Source organism: Anas platyrhynchos, chromosome 3 (assembly GCF_047663525.1).
Source record: "Anas platyrhynchos isolate ZD024472 breed Pekin duck chromosome 3, IASCAAS_PekinDuck_T2T, whole genome shotgun sequence".
NCBI lineage: Eukaryota > Metazoa > Chordata > Aves > Anseriformes > Anatidae > Anas > Anas platyrhynchos.
In genome coordinates, this window is record NC_092589.1 from 27,900,479 (window position 1) to 27,920,785 (window position 20,307).

Below are 20,307 nucleotides of genomic sequence, written 5' to 3' on the forward strand. Positions count from 1 at the left end.
GTTGTGATTTTTAAGTTCTTTTCAGCATTTTAATCTTATGTGTATTAGGAAGAGAAAACAAGCAAAATAATTATCTCATTTTAAAATTTTTGTTTCAAGATAACACTCTTTATATCAGATGAAAAGACTTTAATCAACTCAGTTCTTTGTAGTCTATTCTTATTCCCATCTTTAACAGTGTGTTGAACTTGAAATCTGTTTAAAAATTTTGTATGCTGATCTCTTCAGCTTCAGTAGCTTGTTGTTGTATTCCAAATTATCTTTGCTTCAGCAATAGAATTTAAATAATGAGATGACTCCAAATTAATCTTGCATTCCAGCTGCAGAAATATTAGACTGGAGATGGGCAGTGTGAACTGGCCACACAAGCACAGTTCACACAAGCAGTGTGAATTGGTATACATGTATTCTGCTTCCATCTCAATTTATTGACTATAGTGTTTACAAATTCTGAAAGTCTTTCGAGTCCTACTGTAAATCTCAAGTTTCTGGAGGATAAAATATAGAGAACAGCATTGCATTCATATGATTGATAGTCCTGAATGGCATAGTCTGTAGAACTTCAGTGGATTCATTCTTTGAACTCAAGTATGTTTTCTCCATCCTGGTTTTATTTGAGGAACGTATTGTCAAACTTAAAAATGACTCTGAACTTTGGAAATTAAAAACATTTTACTGACTATAACATCATTTGAATTACCATACCTCAGTGCTGTTTTATAGTACAATAAAAATGTTCAGTAGTCTGTGCAGGATAGTTTTAGGAGGTGTTTCGTAAACATGAAAGAAATTAATCCACAGTTGCAGGTGAAAGTCAAAATATTTGAATGTATTTTTTTTTTTTTAGAAATTCGATAACTTTTTAAACAAAGTGTTCACAAAAATATAATTTATTGGCTTTCAGCATGTCCTGTTTGCAGTGTTTTCTGAAATGTTATCATTTGAATAATACTACAAACTTGCTAAAACATTAGTGGCACACTTCATTGAATCATAGAATATCTTGAAATGGAAGAGACCCACAAGGATCATCAAGTACCACTCCTGGCTCCACACAGGTCCATCTACAAATTAAACCATATGCCTGAGAGTTTTGTCATTCTTCATTCTGGAACATTTCATCTCTCCTGTAGAATTCCAATTGTTTTTGTTTTGTTTTGTTTTGTTTTGTTTTGTTTTGTTTTATTTTATTTTATTTTATTTTATTTTATTTTATTTTATTTTATTTTATTTTATTTTATTTTATCTTTTTTATTTTATTTTATCCTTTTAATCTTATTTTATTTTATATTTTTTTAATTTTATCTTCTTTTATTTTATCTTTTTTTATTTTATTCACCGTTTAGACAGAAAATTCTGAATTCTCTGCAAAATTCTGGGTAGGAATATATTATGAAAACCAAAGACTCAGTTGGCAGCTGTGGCCCAACAACTACTAACTACACAGTTGCTGGCATAAAAATAAATGCTGAATATTAAATGATTACAAAATGAGCCTTTAAAAGAAGAAATTGATGTGTGAGTAGGTGTGTATCCTGGAAGGCAAGTTCCAAAATGGAAGACAGTTTTATAGTCCCATCTTTCTCTTGTATTCTGGCCTGTATTTTTCTGTATTTAATTTCTTTCCACTTTCACTCCATGCAGCTGGCTTGATTATAATTGTCTCTCAGAAATGTTTAAGTAGAAGATTGAAAAATTTTTATAACTTTCTGCTATCTGTCCAAAAAATACTGTCCAAAAAATAGAAATAGGAGCTGTTTTTTTTTTTTTTGTTTGTTTTGTTTTGTTTTTTTGGGGGGGAGGAGGTGGGTACAGAGTGGAGAGGCAAAAATAATTTTGTTTAGATAGACATTTAGCAAGAGGACTAAAACAAAAAACAATTTCCTGATCCCCCATTAACTGACTTGTTTGAGGCAACCTTTCTCCTGTGTAGCAAAATAGGTGCTAGCAGGTAAATCAGCATGGCCAAAACAAGGACAAGCTAACACAGATGTGATTTTTCTTGATCATACTGTGCCTCTCATCTTTCATACAACAAACAGCCAAGTCTGTATGTATGGTGTCAAAGCTATGGCTTGTGGCACAGAATAATTTGGACAAAATGATTACTGAAATTTCAGGTTTTTGTCCATTTTTGTGACTTTATTGGTTGGGTAGCTATGCCTGTTGTTGATTAAGCAAATCCAAAATGTTGGTAAACGTTTTTTTGCCATTTCCCAATGTGATGGGTAGCAGACATGCAGCATTCGTGTTTGGCACAATGAGCCTGACGTTATCAAATGTCTTGGTCCTTCCTTGTGCTTGTGGAAAAAGCAGTGGTAGTAATGGTTGTTCAAAGAGAAATCTTCAAGTCTTACTGTCAAGACTGTGCCTGTGACAAAGACACTGACGTATATTCCTTCTTAATAAAAATTCATGTCATTCAGTCATCCAGAGAGATTATTGAATGGGCCTCCTGGCATTTCAACTGTCATTGTAGTTTGTTGAAAGTCAAAGTATACTTTGTGTCCATCAAGATGCTCTCTTCTCAGTAAGAATAAAAACCATAAATTCCTGGCAGTTTCTTGTAAGTGCTCTTTTATTTATTTATTTATTTATTTTTAACTGGCTTGATTTTTCACAACCCATTCCTTTTTTTTTTTTCTTTTTTTCCCTTGACCAAGTAAATCAAAGATCAACAAATATTATGCTAATGGATAAAAGTTAAGGAAGGACGATCAGTAAATTGTGGGTCATCAGCATAGCTATTCACTGAAATTGATCGCCAGCACTGAAACAAAGCTGCAACAGAGGTAGTATAGTATGACTGTTTCCAATTTATTCTGTAACGATTCTGGTGCTCCAGTCAAGCAGAAGGTCAGTCTACTATGATAAAAGAAAGGGTATCAAAGCTGTATATAAGAAGTTAGCTTAGGAGTCGTATATGAAAGAATAATACTGCTTACAGAGTTGTCACATGTATAGATTTAGAAACAGGTCTTAATGGATGCTGCTTGAAGACCATGATATGCATAATGTTGCTTGCAGTGTTCTATCATAGAAATGTGGACTTAAGACCTTGGCAGTGTCTTGTCAGCCAATCTCTGCTTCTGAACAGTGTCAGTCAGCTGCATCTCAGGTTAAAGAATTCATAAATCTGCAGAAGCTGAAAGGTTGCTTATTTATTAAAGATTATTTATTCTTTCATTAGAGGTTAAACTGATTGTAGATAAGCAATAACTGTAATGAAAATACTTGTGGGGAAAAAAAAAAAGGTTTCTTGTGATAAAAGTATTTTTTATTATCTAAATTTGTTTGAAAAAAAAAAAAATACTGCATTTCTCAAGAGGGATGTCTACTTGGGCATGATTTCCAAATTTTCTGAACCTTCCAAATTCTCTTGAGTTAGCTTGGATGACTTTGATCAGTTGCCTGGCCTGGTAGAGAAAGAGTTCTGATAGTATTTAAACAGTAGGGGCCAAGCAGCCTGGAGACTGATGTTCTTAACTGGGGTTGATAGATCATTAATATTTTCATACAAAGCAGGAACAATACTTCAGAATCTCCTTTGGAATACCTCCTGTATAGAAAAGCATGTATTTTAGAAGGTAAAATGAGGGGATAAGGAGAGATTTAACAATACGTAAGGGTGTGGAGAGCTGCTGTACTCTAGAAGCATTCTGCTTTCAGCTGAAGGAAAAAGGATTCAAGCTTTTACAGTGTATTTTATGCCAAAATGGCGACTTGTTACAAAGAAAGCATTTTCTATCATCTGTTAATTGAGGACTTCTAATAGAAAAAGTCAAGAACATCTAGAATCACTTCTCCAGATTCTATGTAAAATTTGACCCAAGGACTTGTATTCTGACTAAAGCTCGATATATTTGGAGCTAATCAAAACTAAGGAGAACACATTCATAAAGCTATCTTCTTGAACTAATCCCTGAAACAGCATTTTATCAAGAAATACTCTTCTCTGTAATGGGGCAAATACGGATTGTCCAGAGATTGACTTTTTTTTTTTTTAATTGATCTTTCATTTTTATTTATTTATTTTGCAAAAGGTCTCATTTTATTCTAACATGCCAGTATATCATTTCTTTTTATCTTTCAGTCTGCACAAGGTGGTGGTCATCGAACACTACTCTATGGGCATGCAATCCTGCTGCGCCATTCCTACAGTGGCATGGTATGTAACAGAAGCTGGAGCAGCAACCATTTGTTTACTGTGTGAAAATTGTTAGAAAGTACCTTGGCCATTGTCATTTTCTGGTATTGGGAGACTTATTCACAAAAATTTCCATGAACCAACAGTAAACTGTCTCTGATGTGAAGGGTAGATGCTTGGAAATATGAAATGAAGCTACTCATTTCCACGTAAAGTGGTGAAACTAAGTCTGGCTCCATAGTGATGAGTTCTCTGCTTGTCAGTCTATGCTGAATTGGTAATTTCCCATTGCTTTTACCTTGGATATTGCATATTGCGTAAGCTGGGACTGAATCTGCTGCTGGCATCTGGCTTGCAACCTGAACATATGTTGGAAACTGAGTGGGAAAGGAAATTCCTTCATGCACATATTTTGGACAGAGGCATTACACTTCAGTTGTCAGAAGAATATCAGTTTGAAACTGCTTAACTGGGTGAGGCTTCATGGAGCTACTTTTGATGTAACCAGATCCCTTATTTCCATCCTTGCTATTCTCATTTGAGTTGAAATATAACCTGCATAAAGTCTGAGAACTTCAGATCTTAGCGAAGAGTCCTTGAGTACCATTCAGTTTAGCAGGCATTTATGTTCTTGGTATTAACTCATGGGTATAATTTAAGAATCACTATTATGTTAGCAGGTTGATTGCTTTTTATATTCTAGTGGATTATGAGTGGAAAAAGTGATGCATGCTTTTTTTCTTTTAGTATCTATGCTGCCTGTCTACATCTAGATCTTCAATGGACAAGCTGGCATTTGATGTAGGATTGCAAGAGGATACAACAGGTAAAAACTAGTGTAAGACAATGTAATGAAAAATACTTTCAGTTTAAAAATCAGACCAGAGAACTATAAAAAGCATATAAAACATATAAAATTTAAAAGTATTTTAAGGACTAAAGAAACAAAAGCTAATATTCCCATCTTTTACAGTTTCAATATCTTATTTTCACATTTTCTAACAGTTCTGATTTCGAAGGAATTGTCATTCCAATGTTGTCATTCCAGTAGGAAACTTCTGCTGGAAAAAAAAGAAAAGTTTATTATTTTAAATAAAGATTATATTAATGTTTTAGAACTGCTGACAATTTGGATTTTTATAAAATATTTTTAAGAGTGATACAGGTTTTTATGATGTCATCAGTTTGGTCAATTTGCTTAATTAGAAACAAGAAGTTTACTTGTTTTTTAAAGCACTGCTATAGCCAAGATTGACGACAGTAAATTTGAAATTTACTTTGAAATATTCTAGGGGATTACAGTCAATAAATGTCACTAGGAGTGCAGGAATGTAATTCAGTTTGGATTTATGAGACCTTTAGGACAGTATTAATAAGTAAATAATGTATTTTTTTTCCAGGTCTTTGTCCTAGTAGTCACTGCACCAGGCCTGCCAGAGTTTAAGAAGTGTTTGAACTGTGCACAGTCACATGGTCTAAAATTCTGGGTAGACCTGTGTGGTGCCAGGAGTTGAACTCGATGATTCTTATGGGTCCCTTCCAACTTGGGATGTTATGTGATTCTATGATTCTAATTCTGAGAGGAACATTTTTCAATTTCTTGCCCAGAACCTGGCACAACAGTGACAGGAAACTTCTTTAGCAAGAGCAGCCTGGACCAGGTTGCCTAGAAAACACAGTCTCCTCTTTGCTCAACTCTGGAATTCTGTTACAGAGGTCTTGCTGACTTCTACATAGTTTCTGCCAGAAACTATTTCCTTCTAAGTTTCTGGCAGGATGCTGATACAGGGTCAATACTTACAGAAAACACATTGACGTTAGTTTTACCCATCTGAAAAATGGGTCAAAACTTTGACTGAGATAACTTTAAAAGTAACGGCAATACTCTTAGACACTTTCTTTCTAATTTCTTTCTCTCTTATTATTTAATCACAATACAGGTGAGGCATGCTGGTGGACCATCCATCCTGCTTCCAAGCAGCGATCAGAAGGAGAAAAAGTGCGTGTTGGAGATGATCTTATTTTAGTCAGCGTCTCTTCAGAAAGATACCTGGTAAGTTCTACAAGAATGTCTGAACAGTGTCTTCTCTACAGAAAAACAGTTAATAAAAGTATTATACTAAAGCCTGGATTGCGTTTCCAGCTCCACAAAAGTATAGATTAAAGTGTTTAAACTGGTGTTTAATACCATTTTGCAAAACAAGGCTTTGAAGATTTGCAAAGTGTGACACTGACATGTGACTGATCTAATATATGTTCATTTAAATAATGGAATAGAAGTTAAAAAATTACTAATGAAGAAAAGAAGAAAATAGAAGAGTCTGCCAAATTGCATAATTGAAATGTTTATAGTCTTAGTGTTCTGAGACTAGCAGTACTATGCTAAATGAATTAAAACTACATACCAAAGTTTTGGAATATTTAATTCAAGAATATAGTATTTTATGGTCATTAAAAGGTCAATTTTTTCCTTAGGATTATGAATAGTATAGTATATACTGCTACTGATACATCATAATTAAATATATTTAAATATAATTAAACTACTTAAATTATTACTTGAATTAATATTTAAATATAGCTAAAGTATCAAAAAAACTTTATGGGGTAGCTGCTTTTTAATCACTGGTTTAAATAACTACTTCTTACTCATCAAAGCATCTGTCAATTGTTCTCTAATGAAACTCTTCAGCACTTTAACATGATTTCTTTTTGGTGTATTCTTGGGGTTGCAAAAGTGTGAACTATTCTATCTAAAACAAACAAACACACAAAACCACAACAAAATAAGATAAAAATAGGAAGAATGCCAGTCTGCTGGAAGGTTCTGTAAAAATCAGACCCAGTGATTCAGCAAATGTAGCTACAACTGAAAAAAAATCTTTTACGATAACGTGTTTTTAACTTCGTCAAGAGAATTGTTTCAGCCCTACCTATAGCAAGAAAATTTATTGTATAGTCTTTTCTTAATTTTTATGTTGTGAAGTTGTTTTCTCTTTTTGATAAAATTAAAAATGTTTTCCCTTCTTTGGAAAGACATAGAAAATGAGGATTTCATTTAATATAATTTTAACTCAGAAGCACTGTCACTCATTTAGTGAGTTATTTTTGTAAGTGGAAATTGTGAGAACTTTCAGATTATCTTTATATTTTAAAACTATTTTTAATAACTACTTCTATGAGAATTGCAATTAGAATTACTGGAAAAGTAACTTTCTGTGGACAATATTAACGAGAAAGTTAATTACTGTAATTTTTTTATTTAAAGAGATTTTTTATTTAAAGAGATTAAGTTTCTTTTGAAATTTATTGAATTGCTGAATTGAGTTGCTGGAGTTGAATGCTCTAAATAATTTCTCTATGTAGGTACTGATACTCTCTACCCTCTAATTAGTAAATCAGCTCAGCCTTATTATCTTATTAATTAGAGTATGTGTCTCAGCTGTTAATTCTCAAGGCTGACATATGTACTTTTATACATGGAGACATGATGCTGACTGCAGAGACTGATTTCCTTCAACACAGTAAATTTTAATGACTCCCATGGTGTTAATGTGTATACTGCATCTTCCATGCAAAATACCAACACACTCAAATTATATATTCTCTGTAGTGAGAAACAAGACAAATCTATGTTCTTGATATTTTAATCTCTGTATTACAGTCTTAAAATGGTTTAGAGCAAGATTTTAATGAATAGTTATTAAGCCTATTTCAATTATTTAGTTCTGATTTGATAGTAAGAAGAAGGGAGGACTGAGCAAAATTAATTTTGCTCTTACAGGCACTCACCCCCGCATTTTTATAAATGGATGTGTTACCAGGCTATATTAAGAGCTGATGAAATACACGGCTTCACAATCATCAAAATATTTGTGTTTTTATTACCTACTCAGTAATTATATTAGCACTGTAAATAAAGCAACAATACCTACATGAAAATTCAAAAAGTTGATAAAGACTGAAATACCCAGTTACCAGTGAGTGAATACTTTTCACGAAAACTGTCTCTCCATCTTAAACTATTAAAATTGATCCATTATAGAATACCTTCAGAGGATGTACCATAGATCTACAGTTCTCAGTTCTCTGCTGTAATAATTGTGAGCTGAGATACTGGTTCAATGGCTTGTCACGATAGCCTTGTAGTCCTTTTTTTTTTCCTTTTTTTTTTTTTTTTTTTTTTATTTTTCTTTTCTTTCCTGTGACATTGGATAGCTCCAATGTAGCTCCAATGCTGTTTCCTAAAAATCTTGCTTCACTGTGCTTTGAAACACACACACACACAAACACAAACAAACAAACAAACAAAAAAAAAAAACCTTAGTATTTTGAGCATGTAGTTCAGAAAAATGTAACCCATTCCAATAACGTCACACTTAATCTGTACCAAATTGTAAAGAAAACTGACTCCCTGGTAGAACATATATACACCAAGATCCTCTTTTCTACAATGTCCACTTGAAATGCTATAAAAGTGTATGGAAACAACAACAACAAAAAGTCTTTTACAAAGTAATCACAGTATTTTTATTCAGAGTGCAGTGCCCTGGTATAGACCTTATTTTCTGTAACATTTAAAGGAATGTAGCAACTGATACCTTTCACAATAGCATCAACTCTGGGGAGATAAGTTATTTTTATGAATTGACCTTGACAGTGAGACCAAGTAGGCTGTACTGAAATTAAAAAGCATTTTTTCTAAGTTTGAGGAGTTGCTCAGATAAAACTTTTGACAGACAGTGAAGGCAGGATTTGGCAGGATTCTGAGAGTTACATTTATATACATTTTGTACTTACAATTAAAAACTTTGGAAAAGGTAGGTTTTATATCAAACTTTGTGTATCACAATGCTACAAGGAATAGCATTCTAATGTCACCTTTTTATATTCCAATATTTCTTTCTGTTTTCAAGCCACTTCAACAGCTACCTTCAAATTAAAACAAAAAGGTTAATAATCTTGGTGCAAGGATGTGCATGTGAAAATAACAGATGAATAGATTTAATTAACAGGGCATGAAAATAGTATTTTTCAAAATGTAGTCAGAACTTAGCTTAATTTGTATAATACAGGGGGAGCAGCAGAACTCTATCAGCTTCTTAGCCTAATCTTCTAGTTTCCTGATTGTAGCTGGATTACTTTTTTTTTTTTGTTGTTTTTTCTTTTATTGACTTTGCAACTTCATGGTCTTGGTGTGGTCAGCAACTTAGTGTTTAGACCTAATCTGGCTGGCAACCACCACTAAGTATTGAGAAAACGTCAGGACTTTCCTTCAGTTTCCCTTCCCATCAAAAAAAGCCTTTGAGACAACTGAGTTTATTTATTTATTCTTTTTGTTCTGTAGATTTGTCCTTTTATTCCAGTGAACAACTGTGAAACTGATAGGAAGACTAGTGTTATGACAGTAAACTAAAAGTCTGGAGATGCGGATGTTGGCTGTTTGTTAATTCACAGTAATATTCCTGGGCAAGTCACTCCATTACTCTCATCCTCATTATCCCTGCTTATACAATGGGATGTTAGATGCTCATTTTACTGTGTAACATTTCTGAGGAAAGGCACTTATATAAGTGGTTGTGGAATTATGTAATATGTGAGCTGTGCTATTGCCAGATCCTTCGGAGAGGAAAACTTGGCTCTGCTCAGCCCTCATAGAGTGGAGCAGAGAGATGTTCTGCTATAAATACTGCCACCATTTAAGTTAAAGACAGAGTTGCTCTGTTTCTTTTATTTCCTGCAGCTTTCCCTGTCTCAGACATTTAGTGTGTACTGCTGCACTGAGGTTTGCCTATGCCTACTGTTAATTACATACCACGATAGCTTTCAAAATTGCCAATATAAAATAGTTTAGAAATTGAATTAATTATAATTTCTGTCAAATTCATAAACGTACTGTTATCCAGAGGTTTTACTCTTTTAAACATCATTCACGAAAAATTCCTTAGACATGAAAATGAAGTAAAAAATGCATAATGAAGATCAAAATGAAAATTAGTGGCAATGAGGTCAGTGTTATTCAAGCTGACAACTCAGGAGAGAGGAAAAAAATTAAACTTTGAATTTGCAATGCAGAGGTTTCAGTATGAGGCAACTATTTCTGCACTGTACTATGTATGTAGTTGCTGTCCTGACTCACGCTGATCTGCAGCTGTGTTATGCAAGCATACACTATAAAAAAAAGACTTGAGACTTACCTCTCTTTAACTTATAAGAACTTTTATTATTATTTTTTTATACTGGAAACTAATACTCTTATTTCCTTTGAAGTGGAAGCTTTTCCTCAAGCGTCCTTTTCGTGTTTAAATGATGACCAAGTTCTCATTCGAAATTCTATCTTCTAAATTAGAACAAATGACTTGAAAGGTGGAGCTGATATCTGTCACCTGTCCTGGGCAGATAGACAGGTTCCTGAGTGTTGGAAAAGCACTTCCTCCAAGTACTCTTGTAGCAACATATATTTTTTTTATCAGCTCTTAGTTTTAATTCTTATTTTTATTATCAGAGACTTGGGACAGCTCCTTCTCACAAGGAAATACCTGAACAATTTGTTGGTGGTGCAATGGGACTAGGGAACACAGCAGTGTGTAGTTTCTGCCCCCCACACCTCCAGTCATTTCTTTATTTCCCTAAGAGAATGAAACTCATTAGTTGGACTTTGCTTTGTTATGTGTGAGTGCACAGTTACATCATTTATTTCTAGTTATAAAACAGATTTTTCCAAATCTTTTGAATCTGCATAAACAAGCCCGAAATTAGTGGAATAAAGTTACTGTTGAGCTGCTCTGTTAAACTGATCATAATGCAGTTCACACTGAGTCTTTATACAATTTGAAATGTTATTAAGGAGGCTGGTAGATCTTCCCTATTATTAAGGTTGTCAAGCAGTTCTACCTTACAAAATGCTACTTCTAAGTGCTTATAATCAAGTGCTTGTAACGTCAAAATTCACTTTGTAGGAAGAGAAGCATCACTTTCTGTATTTTGATATTATATTGATACTTTTTGTATCGATCTGAGATTTTTTTTTGGTTCATCTAGAAGAGGTCAGAAGTCACTAAGCCTGAAGACTTGGAAGAAAAAATAATCACCTCATTAAGAAAATTCATCAAATTTTTATGAAAATGTTGAGCAGCAGATTAGAAAGAGTGGTCTTGATATCACAGATGCACTTTTTGATGACTGAAAAAAAAAAAAAAAGACAACCTCCCCATCTTGCTTAATGAAGAAACATTCTGAAGTGCTGCAGTTTATTCTTTGAGTAGCTAAAAGTCTGATGACTTTGCCTATTCTGCATAATCCAGATCTCTTGCAGCTGCTGTCTGTTAAGAAACTGTTTATACACCATCCACAGCAAATTCTTAAATACACCCCAGCAGTGGTGAAACCAGCTTTTAATGGGTAGTCAAGGCAGGAATGAAGTCAGGCACTGTATTGACAGATGAGAACATGATGTTTCATGTGCTGCCAGGGATCTGCTGCCGTCTCCAGAAGCATGGAGAAGGAAGCTATGAGAAGGTAGAAGGAACAAAAGCCAAGTGATGTAGCAGGTGTAAGAGCCTGGAACTGAAGTGGGAAGAAGGGAAACTGGTCAGGACTTAGTGACTGGCTGAAGAGATGTGCAGCTGAAGGAAGGCGAGCAGAAAGGGACTAATGTGGGACAAAGAAATTGGTGAAAAGAGAGGACTGGGCACCTGCTGGTTAAAGCTGTATTAGAAATCTGGGGCAGAAAACCTGCACCATTTTGTCAGGGAGAATTGTAAGAAGAACCAGTGGGGTGGGACTGGGAATGAAGAGCAACATGAGAGATCTGCAGAGAATCAGTGGGGTGGCTGGGGAGAGTCCAATGGCTGGACAAAGGTCCAGACGGGAACTTCTGGGGTTGAAAAGTGAGAGAGAAATTGAGAGATAGTGAGTTCCTGATGCTGGCTGATGTAAGAAGCAGAAGGGTGAGCGTGAAAAAAGCCAAAAGGTCAGGTTTAGGCTTTGTAGGTTTGAGAAACACTTTTTGAAGCAAAAGGAAATATTAATTATGGGTGGTAAAGTAGGCTGTACCTGCATTGTCTAACTGAGATATATGGGATTGGGACAAAAAATTGTAGAAGAAAAGAGTGGGAGAGATCTGGAACAATTAAGCTAGATAGCTGCCTTCAGAGATTATTTAGGAAACCCACTGTTTTACAGTATTACAGCATAGCTGCCATCCATGGTAATGCAGGCAACCCACTCCTGCTGGTAATTTTCTTTGAGTTTAGGTGGCATGAACCTAACAAGTACTTTTGAGGGTTAGTTCATCTCATTCATGTGGGTGTCAGTGTAATGCCACCTACTGTAACTGTTTTTTTTTCTTTTTTTTTTTTTAAGTAGGAAAATTATGTACAAAGTATATTATAAAAATAATATTCTTAAACTTTCATAAAATTGTAGGTGTTAGAAAATGCAAAAAAAAAAAACAACAAAAAACAAAAGCACAACACTAATATATGCTATGAAATCTCTTAAATATACACCCCCGCTATCTTTCTATGGAATGCTGTTTTAGTGCTGATGATAGAAGTTCAAAGGCTGTGTCAGGGCTGAGCAGCAGAGAGGCTGTCGAACAAAATAACTTTGAAGATGAAATGTCAAGGTGGTAATTGCAGGTGGAGGGTGGGCATTACAATCCTTAGTTTAACATTTTCCTGGAACTTCAGATTCTCTATCACACTTTGCTGTGGAATTTGCTGAGTAGATCATCTTTTATACCAGGCTTGATTTCAAGTGGTCACTGAATCTTTTTTCCATACCAGCTGGTTACTTGAGTTGTGGCTCTAGGTTATCCTCCTTCTTCTTGAGGTTGAGGTCCCAAAGTCTGTCAGTCTTGACATCTGCGACTCAGGTTAATGGAGGCTGTGCCTTAAACATTAAGACTACACATAATGCAGTTTACCATGGGAATAAACTTTTTTGTGACCTCAGCTTGGGGCATTTTAGGTTAATGAAAACTTCTTAGTGTGTGTCTATTCCTCTCTGGAAAATGACGCTATCATGCTACTCCTTTGGGGTTTTGAGAAAATGATTTCATTAGTTTTTGTTGCATTTTGTGAAATGCTGTAATTGATTGTAGCAAGAGAAATGCCTATGAGGAAATTAATAATCCTCTTTTCAAAGCTTTGAAGAATTGACTATACTAAACAAAGCATGAGGCTGCAGATTGAAGATTGAGGAGAAAACAAAACATTCAGCAGCTGTTCATGAAGTGAGCCCCTTTATATGCCTATATACAATGAGGCTGCACTTGTGGAAAAAAAAAATCACACAAGCTCATGCCATTGAAGACTGTAATATGATGCATACACCAGAAGCCATTTAGTTTCGATAGGCTACTTTGATATTTCCTAACTTTTGATGCTTGCTTCTGCAAAATTAATGTTTTGTTAATTAAAACATTTGTGTCTAATCATAATAAATGATAATAATTTGGAAGCATAGTAGCTGATGTGCTTCAGGCTTTTAATGGTGATAGCTCAGAAGGAGAGCTAATATAAAGAGGGGGAATGCTGACTACCCTCATCCATCCTTTCTGAGATTCTTATGCTTTCATGCCACGCATCTGGAATTGTCTGCTGTCTGCTGTGTGATACTGGATTAGATGATATGTGGTGGCTGATTTGTAATGGAAATTTCTGTGTATCTGTGTGCTCTAGCTGCTTCGCTCTGTCTGTTGATGATACCTTTATGCTGAGTGGAGAGGCTGGAAAGGGTTGGTCTAGTGCTGGCAATTCTTTCTATATCAAAGGAAAAGTTCTCTCTGCTTGCAGATTTGTCAGCCAACTGTTTAAAAGACTCCAGAGAAATGCAAAGAAAATGGGATTTTGTAGAGCTTTAAATCCATCTTAAATTTCCTGTGGTCTGCCTCCTTTAACTCAAAGTTTAGATAACCATTTCTTTTTGCAGTGTAATTTTACCTATATTTGTTCAAACTCTTAAAAAGTATAAAATAGATGTTTCAATAAATGTGTCTTGTCTCTGTTAGACATAAACACAAAAAACTAATGGCATGAATATTTTACACAGATGCTATTTAATTGCTTGTAGTTCTTTCCACTAACACTCTAATGTGACTGAATACTTGAATTTATTTTGACAGCATTGATATAATACTCAGAGTTACTTATGTAATATTTTTTCCATCACTGAATATATATAATAGGTAATAAATTTTAATAAAAAAGATACCCAATAAGTAGGAAGATAATGTGCTTTAGGTTCTAGAGAGTGCATCATTTCAACCTTTTGATTTTTGCTGAAGTTTGCTAATCCTTTTTTATTTTTGTTTGAAGCAACACATTTCTCCTTTTCTAATAAAAAGAGGGTATATATTTTTCTTTTACCTTTTTTTTTTTTTTTTTTTTTTTTGTTTTGTTTTGTTTTGTTTTGTTACAGATACAGCTATGTACTTTTTGACTTCTTTCCCAACATATAAATATCCCTCGTGTGCATGCCTTTCTGTTTTGCTTTGCCTGATCTCAGGATGACTAAGGAAAAATAGAGATACCTATGAAGTGCTCCCCCGACTCTGCCTGCATTACTGTTTGTGTACCTACTATGAGAATGGTGCCTGTTCAAGACTTAGAGCATCTAAGAGGTTCTTAGGCCACTGAGGATACGTACCTAAATGGCATGACTTATTTTCTGTCCTGATCACTGAAGTCACTTTAAGCCAGAGAGAAATGGAGAACAGCAAGGGCTGTCAGAGCCTCTGAGTACAGAAAAGAAATAGACTCAATTGGATCATCTCTGTGACTGCATGCATGTGGCCTCCATCTCTGCACCAGCTGTTACTAACTCTTTTGATGCAGTGTGGTTTTTGCTGCTGTTGTGTGCAGTAGTTAGGCATTTTGGGAAGTGCTCTGCCCTGTGCTTAGTTCTCAAATTGTGCCAGAAACGCAGTTTTCTGTATTATTGCTTTTGTTAGTATTTCATTTAGAAGTGGTTGATAATGAAGTCAGAGACATCATAATGTAAAGTACAGATAGAAATAAATACAGTTAGGTGAGATGTCAGTATTGACACATAATAGTTAAGAGGAAGCCCAAAGCAAAAGCTTTGCTGTCTTTGTTTTTCTCTTCTCACATCTGCACATTTTGCTGAGCAGAAACACTAGGTGCTCTCTCTCTCTCTCTCTAGAGCCATATTTATATATTTATATATAACTATATATTCTTTCTGGGGTAAAGTGTATGTATACATTGAAACACCATCTCTTTCCAAAGTACAGTCTGCATCTTTATCTGTAGCATCTGTGCATGCCTTCGGTGGAGACTGATTGTGAAATGTAGAATGCATCATCTTGTTATCTGTAGCTATTGTAAATGCAACTATGCTGCTGCAATCACTGCTGAAGGGTTCTTGTGGAAATAACCTTCCAATTCCTTCGTTATTTAGTGAACTTGAATATTCAGTGTTCTTGAGGACTTGAGAACAGAGATGTGACTGTTTTACTTTTTTGCAGAGTAATATAGAGCTCATAGCATAATGGTTGGTTCTGTTGAAAACTTATGGTACTTATTTTAGTCTTGGAGTTTATCCTTGAAAACTGCATCTAGACTGTAGTGTTTATTTGTATTCATAAAATACTGCAATTTAATTCTGAAACATGCTTAGAAAACACAATTAAATGCTATTTTAGGTGATTATTATTTTATCAGCAGGGTAGGCAAATCTAGCTTTTTGCTTAAGCCTGGACACCAGAGTGGAAAGAATAATATTGGGGTGAGACAGGAAGCTGAAGAACCTCTCTATAAAAAATTAAGACCTATCACAGGATTAGAAATAGCAGGATGACCAAACCCCAAGTATTTCTGCATTGCAAATGTTCATTCGTAACTGAAAGACATGCCCTACACAGTCTTCATGGATAATAGCAAGCTGCTGCTAGGTACAGAGGCTGTTCAATGTCAGTTTGAGTGTCATGTCCATGTCATGAACGTAGTGGTACAGAATTCATATTTCATTTTGATGGTTTTATTCTGCTTAAAGTACAAAACCAAACAGATAAGCTCTGAATAAAGTAGTCAGGCAGCAGATTTCCTGAAAACAACATTGGGATTGTGAAATCCCAGCACCAAACAGTTAGGCAATACGAGGATTAAGATTGCTTCTCTCCTCCCCTCTGGTCCCCTCCCTTCTCCTCTCCCCTTTTGTCTAGTTGAATACTTGATTATCCATTGACAAACTACATTCTCTGGGGTGTCAAAGTTTCATTTTATTGTTTGCTGCAAATGATGTACAGGGAATTAATTTAGAACTTCATAGGTTATGGAATCTTTTCATGCCTTCATTTGTAAATTGAAGGGTTCAGCTGGAAATACAGGGATGTGAGAGAAAGAAGAGGACTGCAGATATATACTCTCCACTCTATAATCATGTATTGAATTAAGTCATTTATTCAAAACTTTTAATAGATATGATTCTTTAGTGGCTCAACTTGAGACATCTGGTTTATAATCAGAGTTGCAACTGGAGTCAAAAGAACTGATAAAAAAAACAATAGGTGTTCTGAAGAGAGATGTTAGCAATGAATTTTTGTTCCATGTTCTATCTATAAAATGGAATGCTAATTCAATTGGTACCATCGTGTGTAAAAATAAGTTCATTAATATGTACAAAACACACAGTTCCAAGAACTGCTGTTGATGGCATCTAAATGACAGGGTGGTTATCCTCTTCCTCTTTTGCCTGCCCTGAACGATCTGTTCACAAAAAGTAAATTCCCTGCTTGGTTTTTCTGGCCGAATTATCCTGTTCCTAATTGGAATCTGTGTAGTGATCTCAGTTAGAGGAAACACAACAATAAAATTAAGGCCATGAGGGCAGGAATGGGACTTGAGGTGTAATGGGGTCTGTAATCTTACAGCCTGGTCTGCCATTGACTAAGTTATGTATTTGCCATAGTGTGGAAGTGGTTGTTTATTCACTGAATATCCTCTATGATGTGCTGAATGACACTGGTGCTGTAGGAAAAAAATGACTTCTGTATGTCACTAACTGTTGTGGGAGCCACTTAAATAAGCTGATGCACTATTTCTTGTACCACAATGCAGCTAGAATATATGCAGCCAGGAAAACATAAGGACTCTATACATGTTGCTGGGAGTCTACCTCTTTCTAACATCCATTACTATTTTTGTTGTCTGTGGTGTTAATGATTTTACCCCAAATGTGTGAATGCTGTTCACAACATTCAGAAGTTGAGATTAATACTACTATATAAGCCCAGTTACTATCCAGTAACTTTTTTGATATGTCTAAATGTTACTACACTTGAAAAGTTATAACCTGATAGGATAAATGGTAAACTACAAAGCAGCTGCTGATTTATAACATGTAGTTCTATAATTTTATAATCCCATAATCTTTATTATATCTTGTTTTGTATTTATGGTATATCAATAGAAATAACAGTGTGGGACAAAGGTTTTTGCATGGATGTGATGTTTAATATGCCTTGAGATTAGAATTTCTGAAACATAAATGTTATTGCACAAGCTGGAAAATACACAAAAACAAACAAAACAAACAAAAAAAGAATTCTGAGAAGATAAAGCATCTGAGACACTCACCCATCTGAGATACTCACCAGAAAGAAGTGCCATTCTGGTATTAACACAGAAAAAGCAGAACACCTGTTGCATTCATAGGCAGTAAATAAATCTTTCAGGTACAGATATTTTATGGATTTGCTTGTATCATGAAAACTTTGTGCAAGAAAAAAATATATTTTGGAAACTCCCACATGTGTCTTACAAAGTCAATGACTTGATTACTTGTTTTCTGTGATCTGATGACATCGTTAGGAAGCCAGTGGCCAAGAAATAATTAGGTGTTGAGTTACATCTGAAATATAGATTGATATCACATCCCAGTATTCTAACACTGTGGAAAATCTCATTGGATACAAAAGGAAGAACACCAGTGTAAATCCCTGCAGCATTTAATGATCAGTTCTTCAGAATGCTTGCAGTTGTCTAAGACCCTGAAGATTTGACCATTCTGTATCATCTCTGTTTCTTTGAGGCAAATATGCTGTATTAGTATTCTAGTTTTATTTCCACTGTCTGCAGGAGTACACAGGTCTGATGTTGTGATTGGTTTTACAAAAGAAACAATTTAGGTATGAAAGAACAAAGAGAAAAATTGATAATATTGTTGCATATTGCAATGAGATTTTTAATTAACCCCAAAGCCTTTCTCCTTCTTGTTTTTTAGCATCTCTCTTACGGCAATGGTAGCTTACATGTTGATGCAGCCTTCCAGCAAACGCTCTGGAGTGTAGCACCAATCAGTTCAGGAAGTGAAGTTGCCCAAGGTAAGATTGACTCAACTTTAATTATCGAAAGATTGATGGTAGATGAAATAATTGCCAAATATAACTGAAGTATGGGAGTGGGATTTCCCTTTACTTTTATTTGTTAGATTGAATATTTAAAAACAAATGTTCTGAAAACAGAGAGGGAGAATTATGCTGAAAGACATATTGATGATTTTCTATGTCATTGTTTCTAAGTACTGAATAGCTAACTCAAATCTGATTTTACTGATGTTAATATTTAAACCTTTTAAAAATAGAAGTCTTTTGATCCTGGTTTAAATTATTCAGATTATTCAGATTTATGCAATATTGGCTATAATTTCCTAAGATTGAGTAAAAAAAAATGCTGTTTGGTATAACAAAATTCTCATGTGTTGAATAACTCCAATTGTTTGTATATGACTGAAGGTCTTTTTGTATCAGCATGTTACCTCTTGCAGAGTTAAAAAGTCTAGCCAAATGATGAATCTTAAAGAAACTGAGGTCATGTTAAAAACAACAAAAAATCTGAGAAAATTTTTTGGATAAATTTCGCCATTTACACAAAGGATTTAAGCTGATGTGGTGGTTTTACTCAGGTGGGCAGCCAAGCTCCACCACAACCGCTTTCTCACTCCCCCTCTCCTCAAAGAGGAAGGGGGAGAAAATACAACACAGAGAACTTGAGGTTTGAGATGAGAAAGGTTAAATTAAAGGGAAAGGGAATGGGGAGGAAAAAAAAGAAACAGAAGAAACAATCAGTCCACGCGGAAGCACAGAGAGAGGGAAAAAAAAAATATTCTCTACTTCCCATCAACGAGCGGTGTCCGGCCACATCCTGGGAAGCAGGGCCTCAAAACGCGTAGTGGTTGTTCAGGAGGAACAGCCCCCTCCCCCACGAGAGCCCCCCCTTTTATTGCTGAGTGTGACATCAGGTGTTACGGAATATCCCTTTGGTTGGTTTAGGTCAGCTGCCCAGGCAATGTCCCCTCCCCATCACTTGCCCACCCCCCAGCCTGTTGGCTCTTGGGGGCTTGGAAGGAGTCCTGATGCTGTGCCAGCACTACGCAGCAATAGACACAACACTGGAGTGATATCAGTGCTGTTCCAGCTACGAGTGCAGAGTATAGCACTGTGTGGGCTGCTGCAGGGAAAAGGTGACTCCAGCTCAGACAGACCCAACACAGCTGAGCAGAGATTTCTGAGCATTTGCAGTTTAGGATTGCTGTGTCCAGGCTAGATTTGTACTAAAAACCTCTTTGCTCTGTTTTCAGGCACAGTCTTTTTCAGGCACAGTCTCACGTGTGGCCTTCCAGATAGGAGGTATAGAGAAAGAATATAGAAAGAGATCAGAATACAGAAAATTTGGATCTGTAGTTGGGAGATAGTAGGTGGCCAATAAATTGGCATGATGTATCTGAGAAAGTAAAGACAAGAACTCAATACATGGACAGAGAGGAAAACAAAGGATGTGCAGTGAGGTAGTGCTTGGGAAAAAGAGAACTGGGAGTAAGTAACAAAATGCTGAAAACTAGATGTTGAAGTAAAAAAGATGCTGATGAGAGTCACATGGAAAACAGTCTGTTTGCAAGGGGATGGAAAGAAGAATATGTCTTGTGAAGGGAATGTGAATATGAAGATTAGTGTGTGTGACCATATTCTATACGCTTCAGTAAAACTAACCAAACTAGAGAAAATTACATCAAAATGGGGGAAGAGGAAAATAAAGAGGAAAATAAATTGTTACTATCTGATAAATGCTTTGTCATCCTCGTAAAGAAAAGATAAGCATAACAGATCAACAAGTGCTATAATACCTTCTCTTAAT

The 20,307-nt window shown here is 35.3% G+C and overlaps 1 protein-coding gene across 13 annotated transcripts in view; it reads left to right on the forward strand.

Moving 5' to 3' along the window:
* Positions 1-20,307, forward strand: part of RYR2 (ryanodine receptor 2) — a 406,035-nt gene that overhangs the window by 159,115 nt on the left and 226,613 nt on the right. For all 13 annotated transcript variants that reach the window (XR_011808125.1, XM_027453781.3, XM_072035589.1 and 10 more), the window contains 4 exons: positions 4,094-4,168; positions 4,895-4,973; positions 6,088-6,200; positions 18,398-18,497. Coding sequence is in view for 12 of the 13 variants with exons in the window: in XM_027453781.3 (XP_027309582.2) it covers positions 4,094-4,168; positions 4,895-4,973; positions 6,088-6,200; positions 18,398-18,497 (367 nt within the window). In the remaining variant the exon portion in view is untranslated. The remainder of the gene's footprint in view (positions 1-4,093; positions 4,169-4,894; positions 4,974-6,087; positions 6,201-18,397; positions 18,498-20,307) is intronic.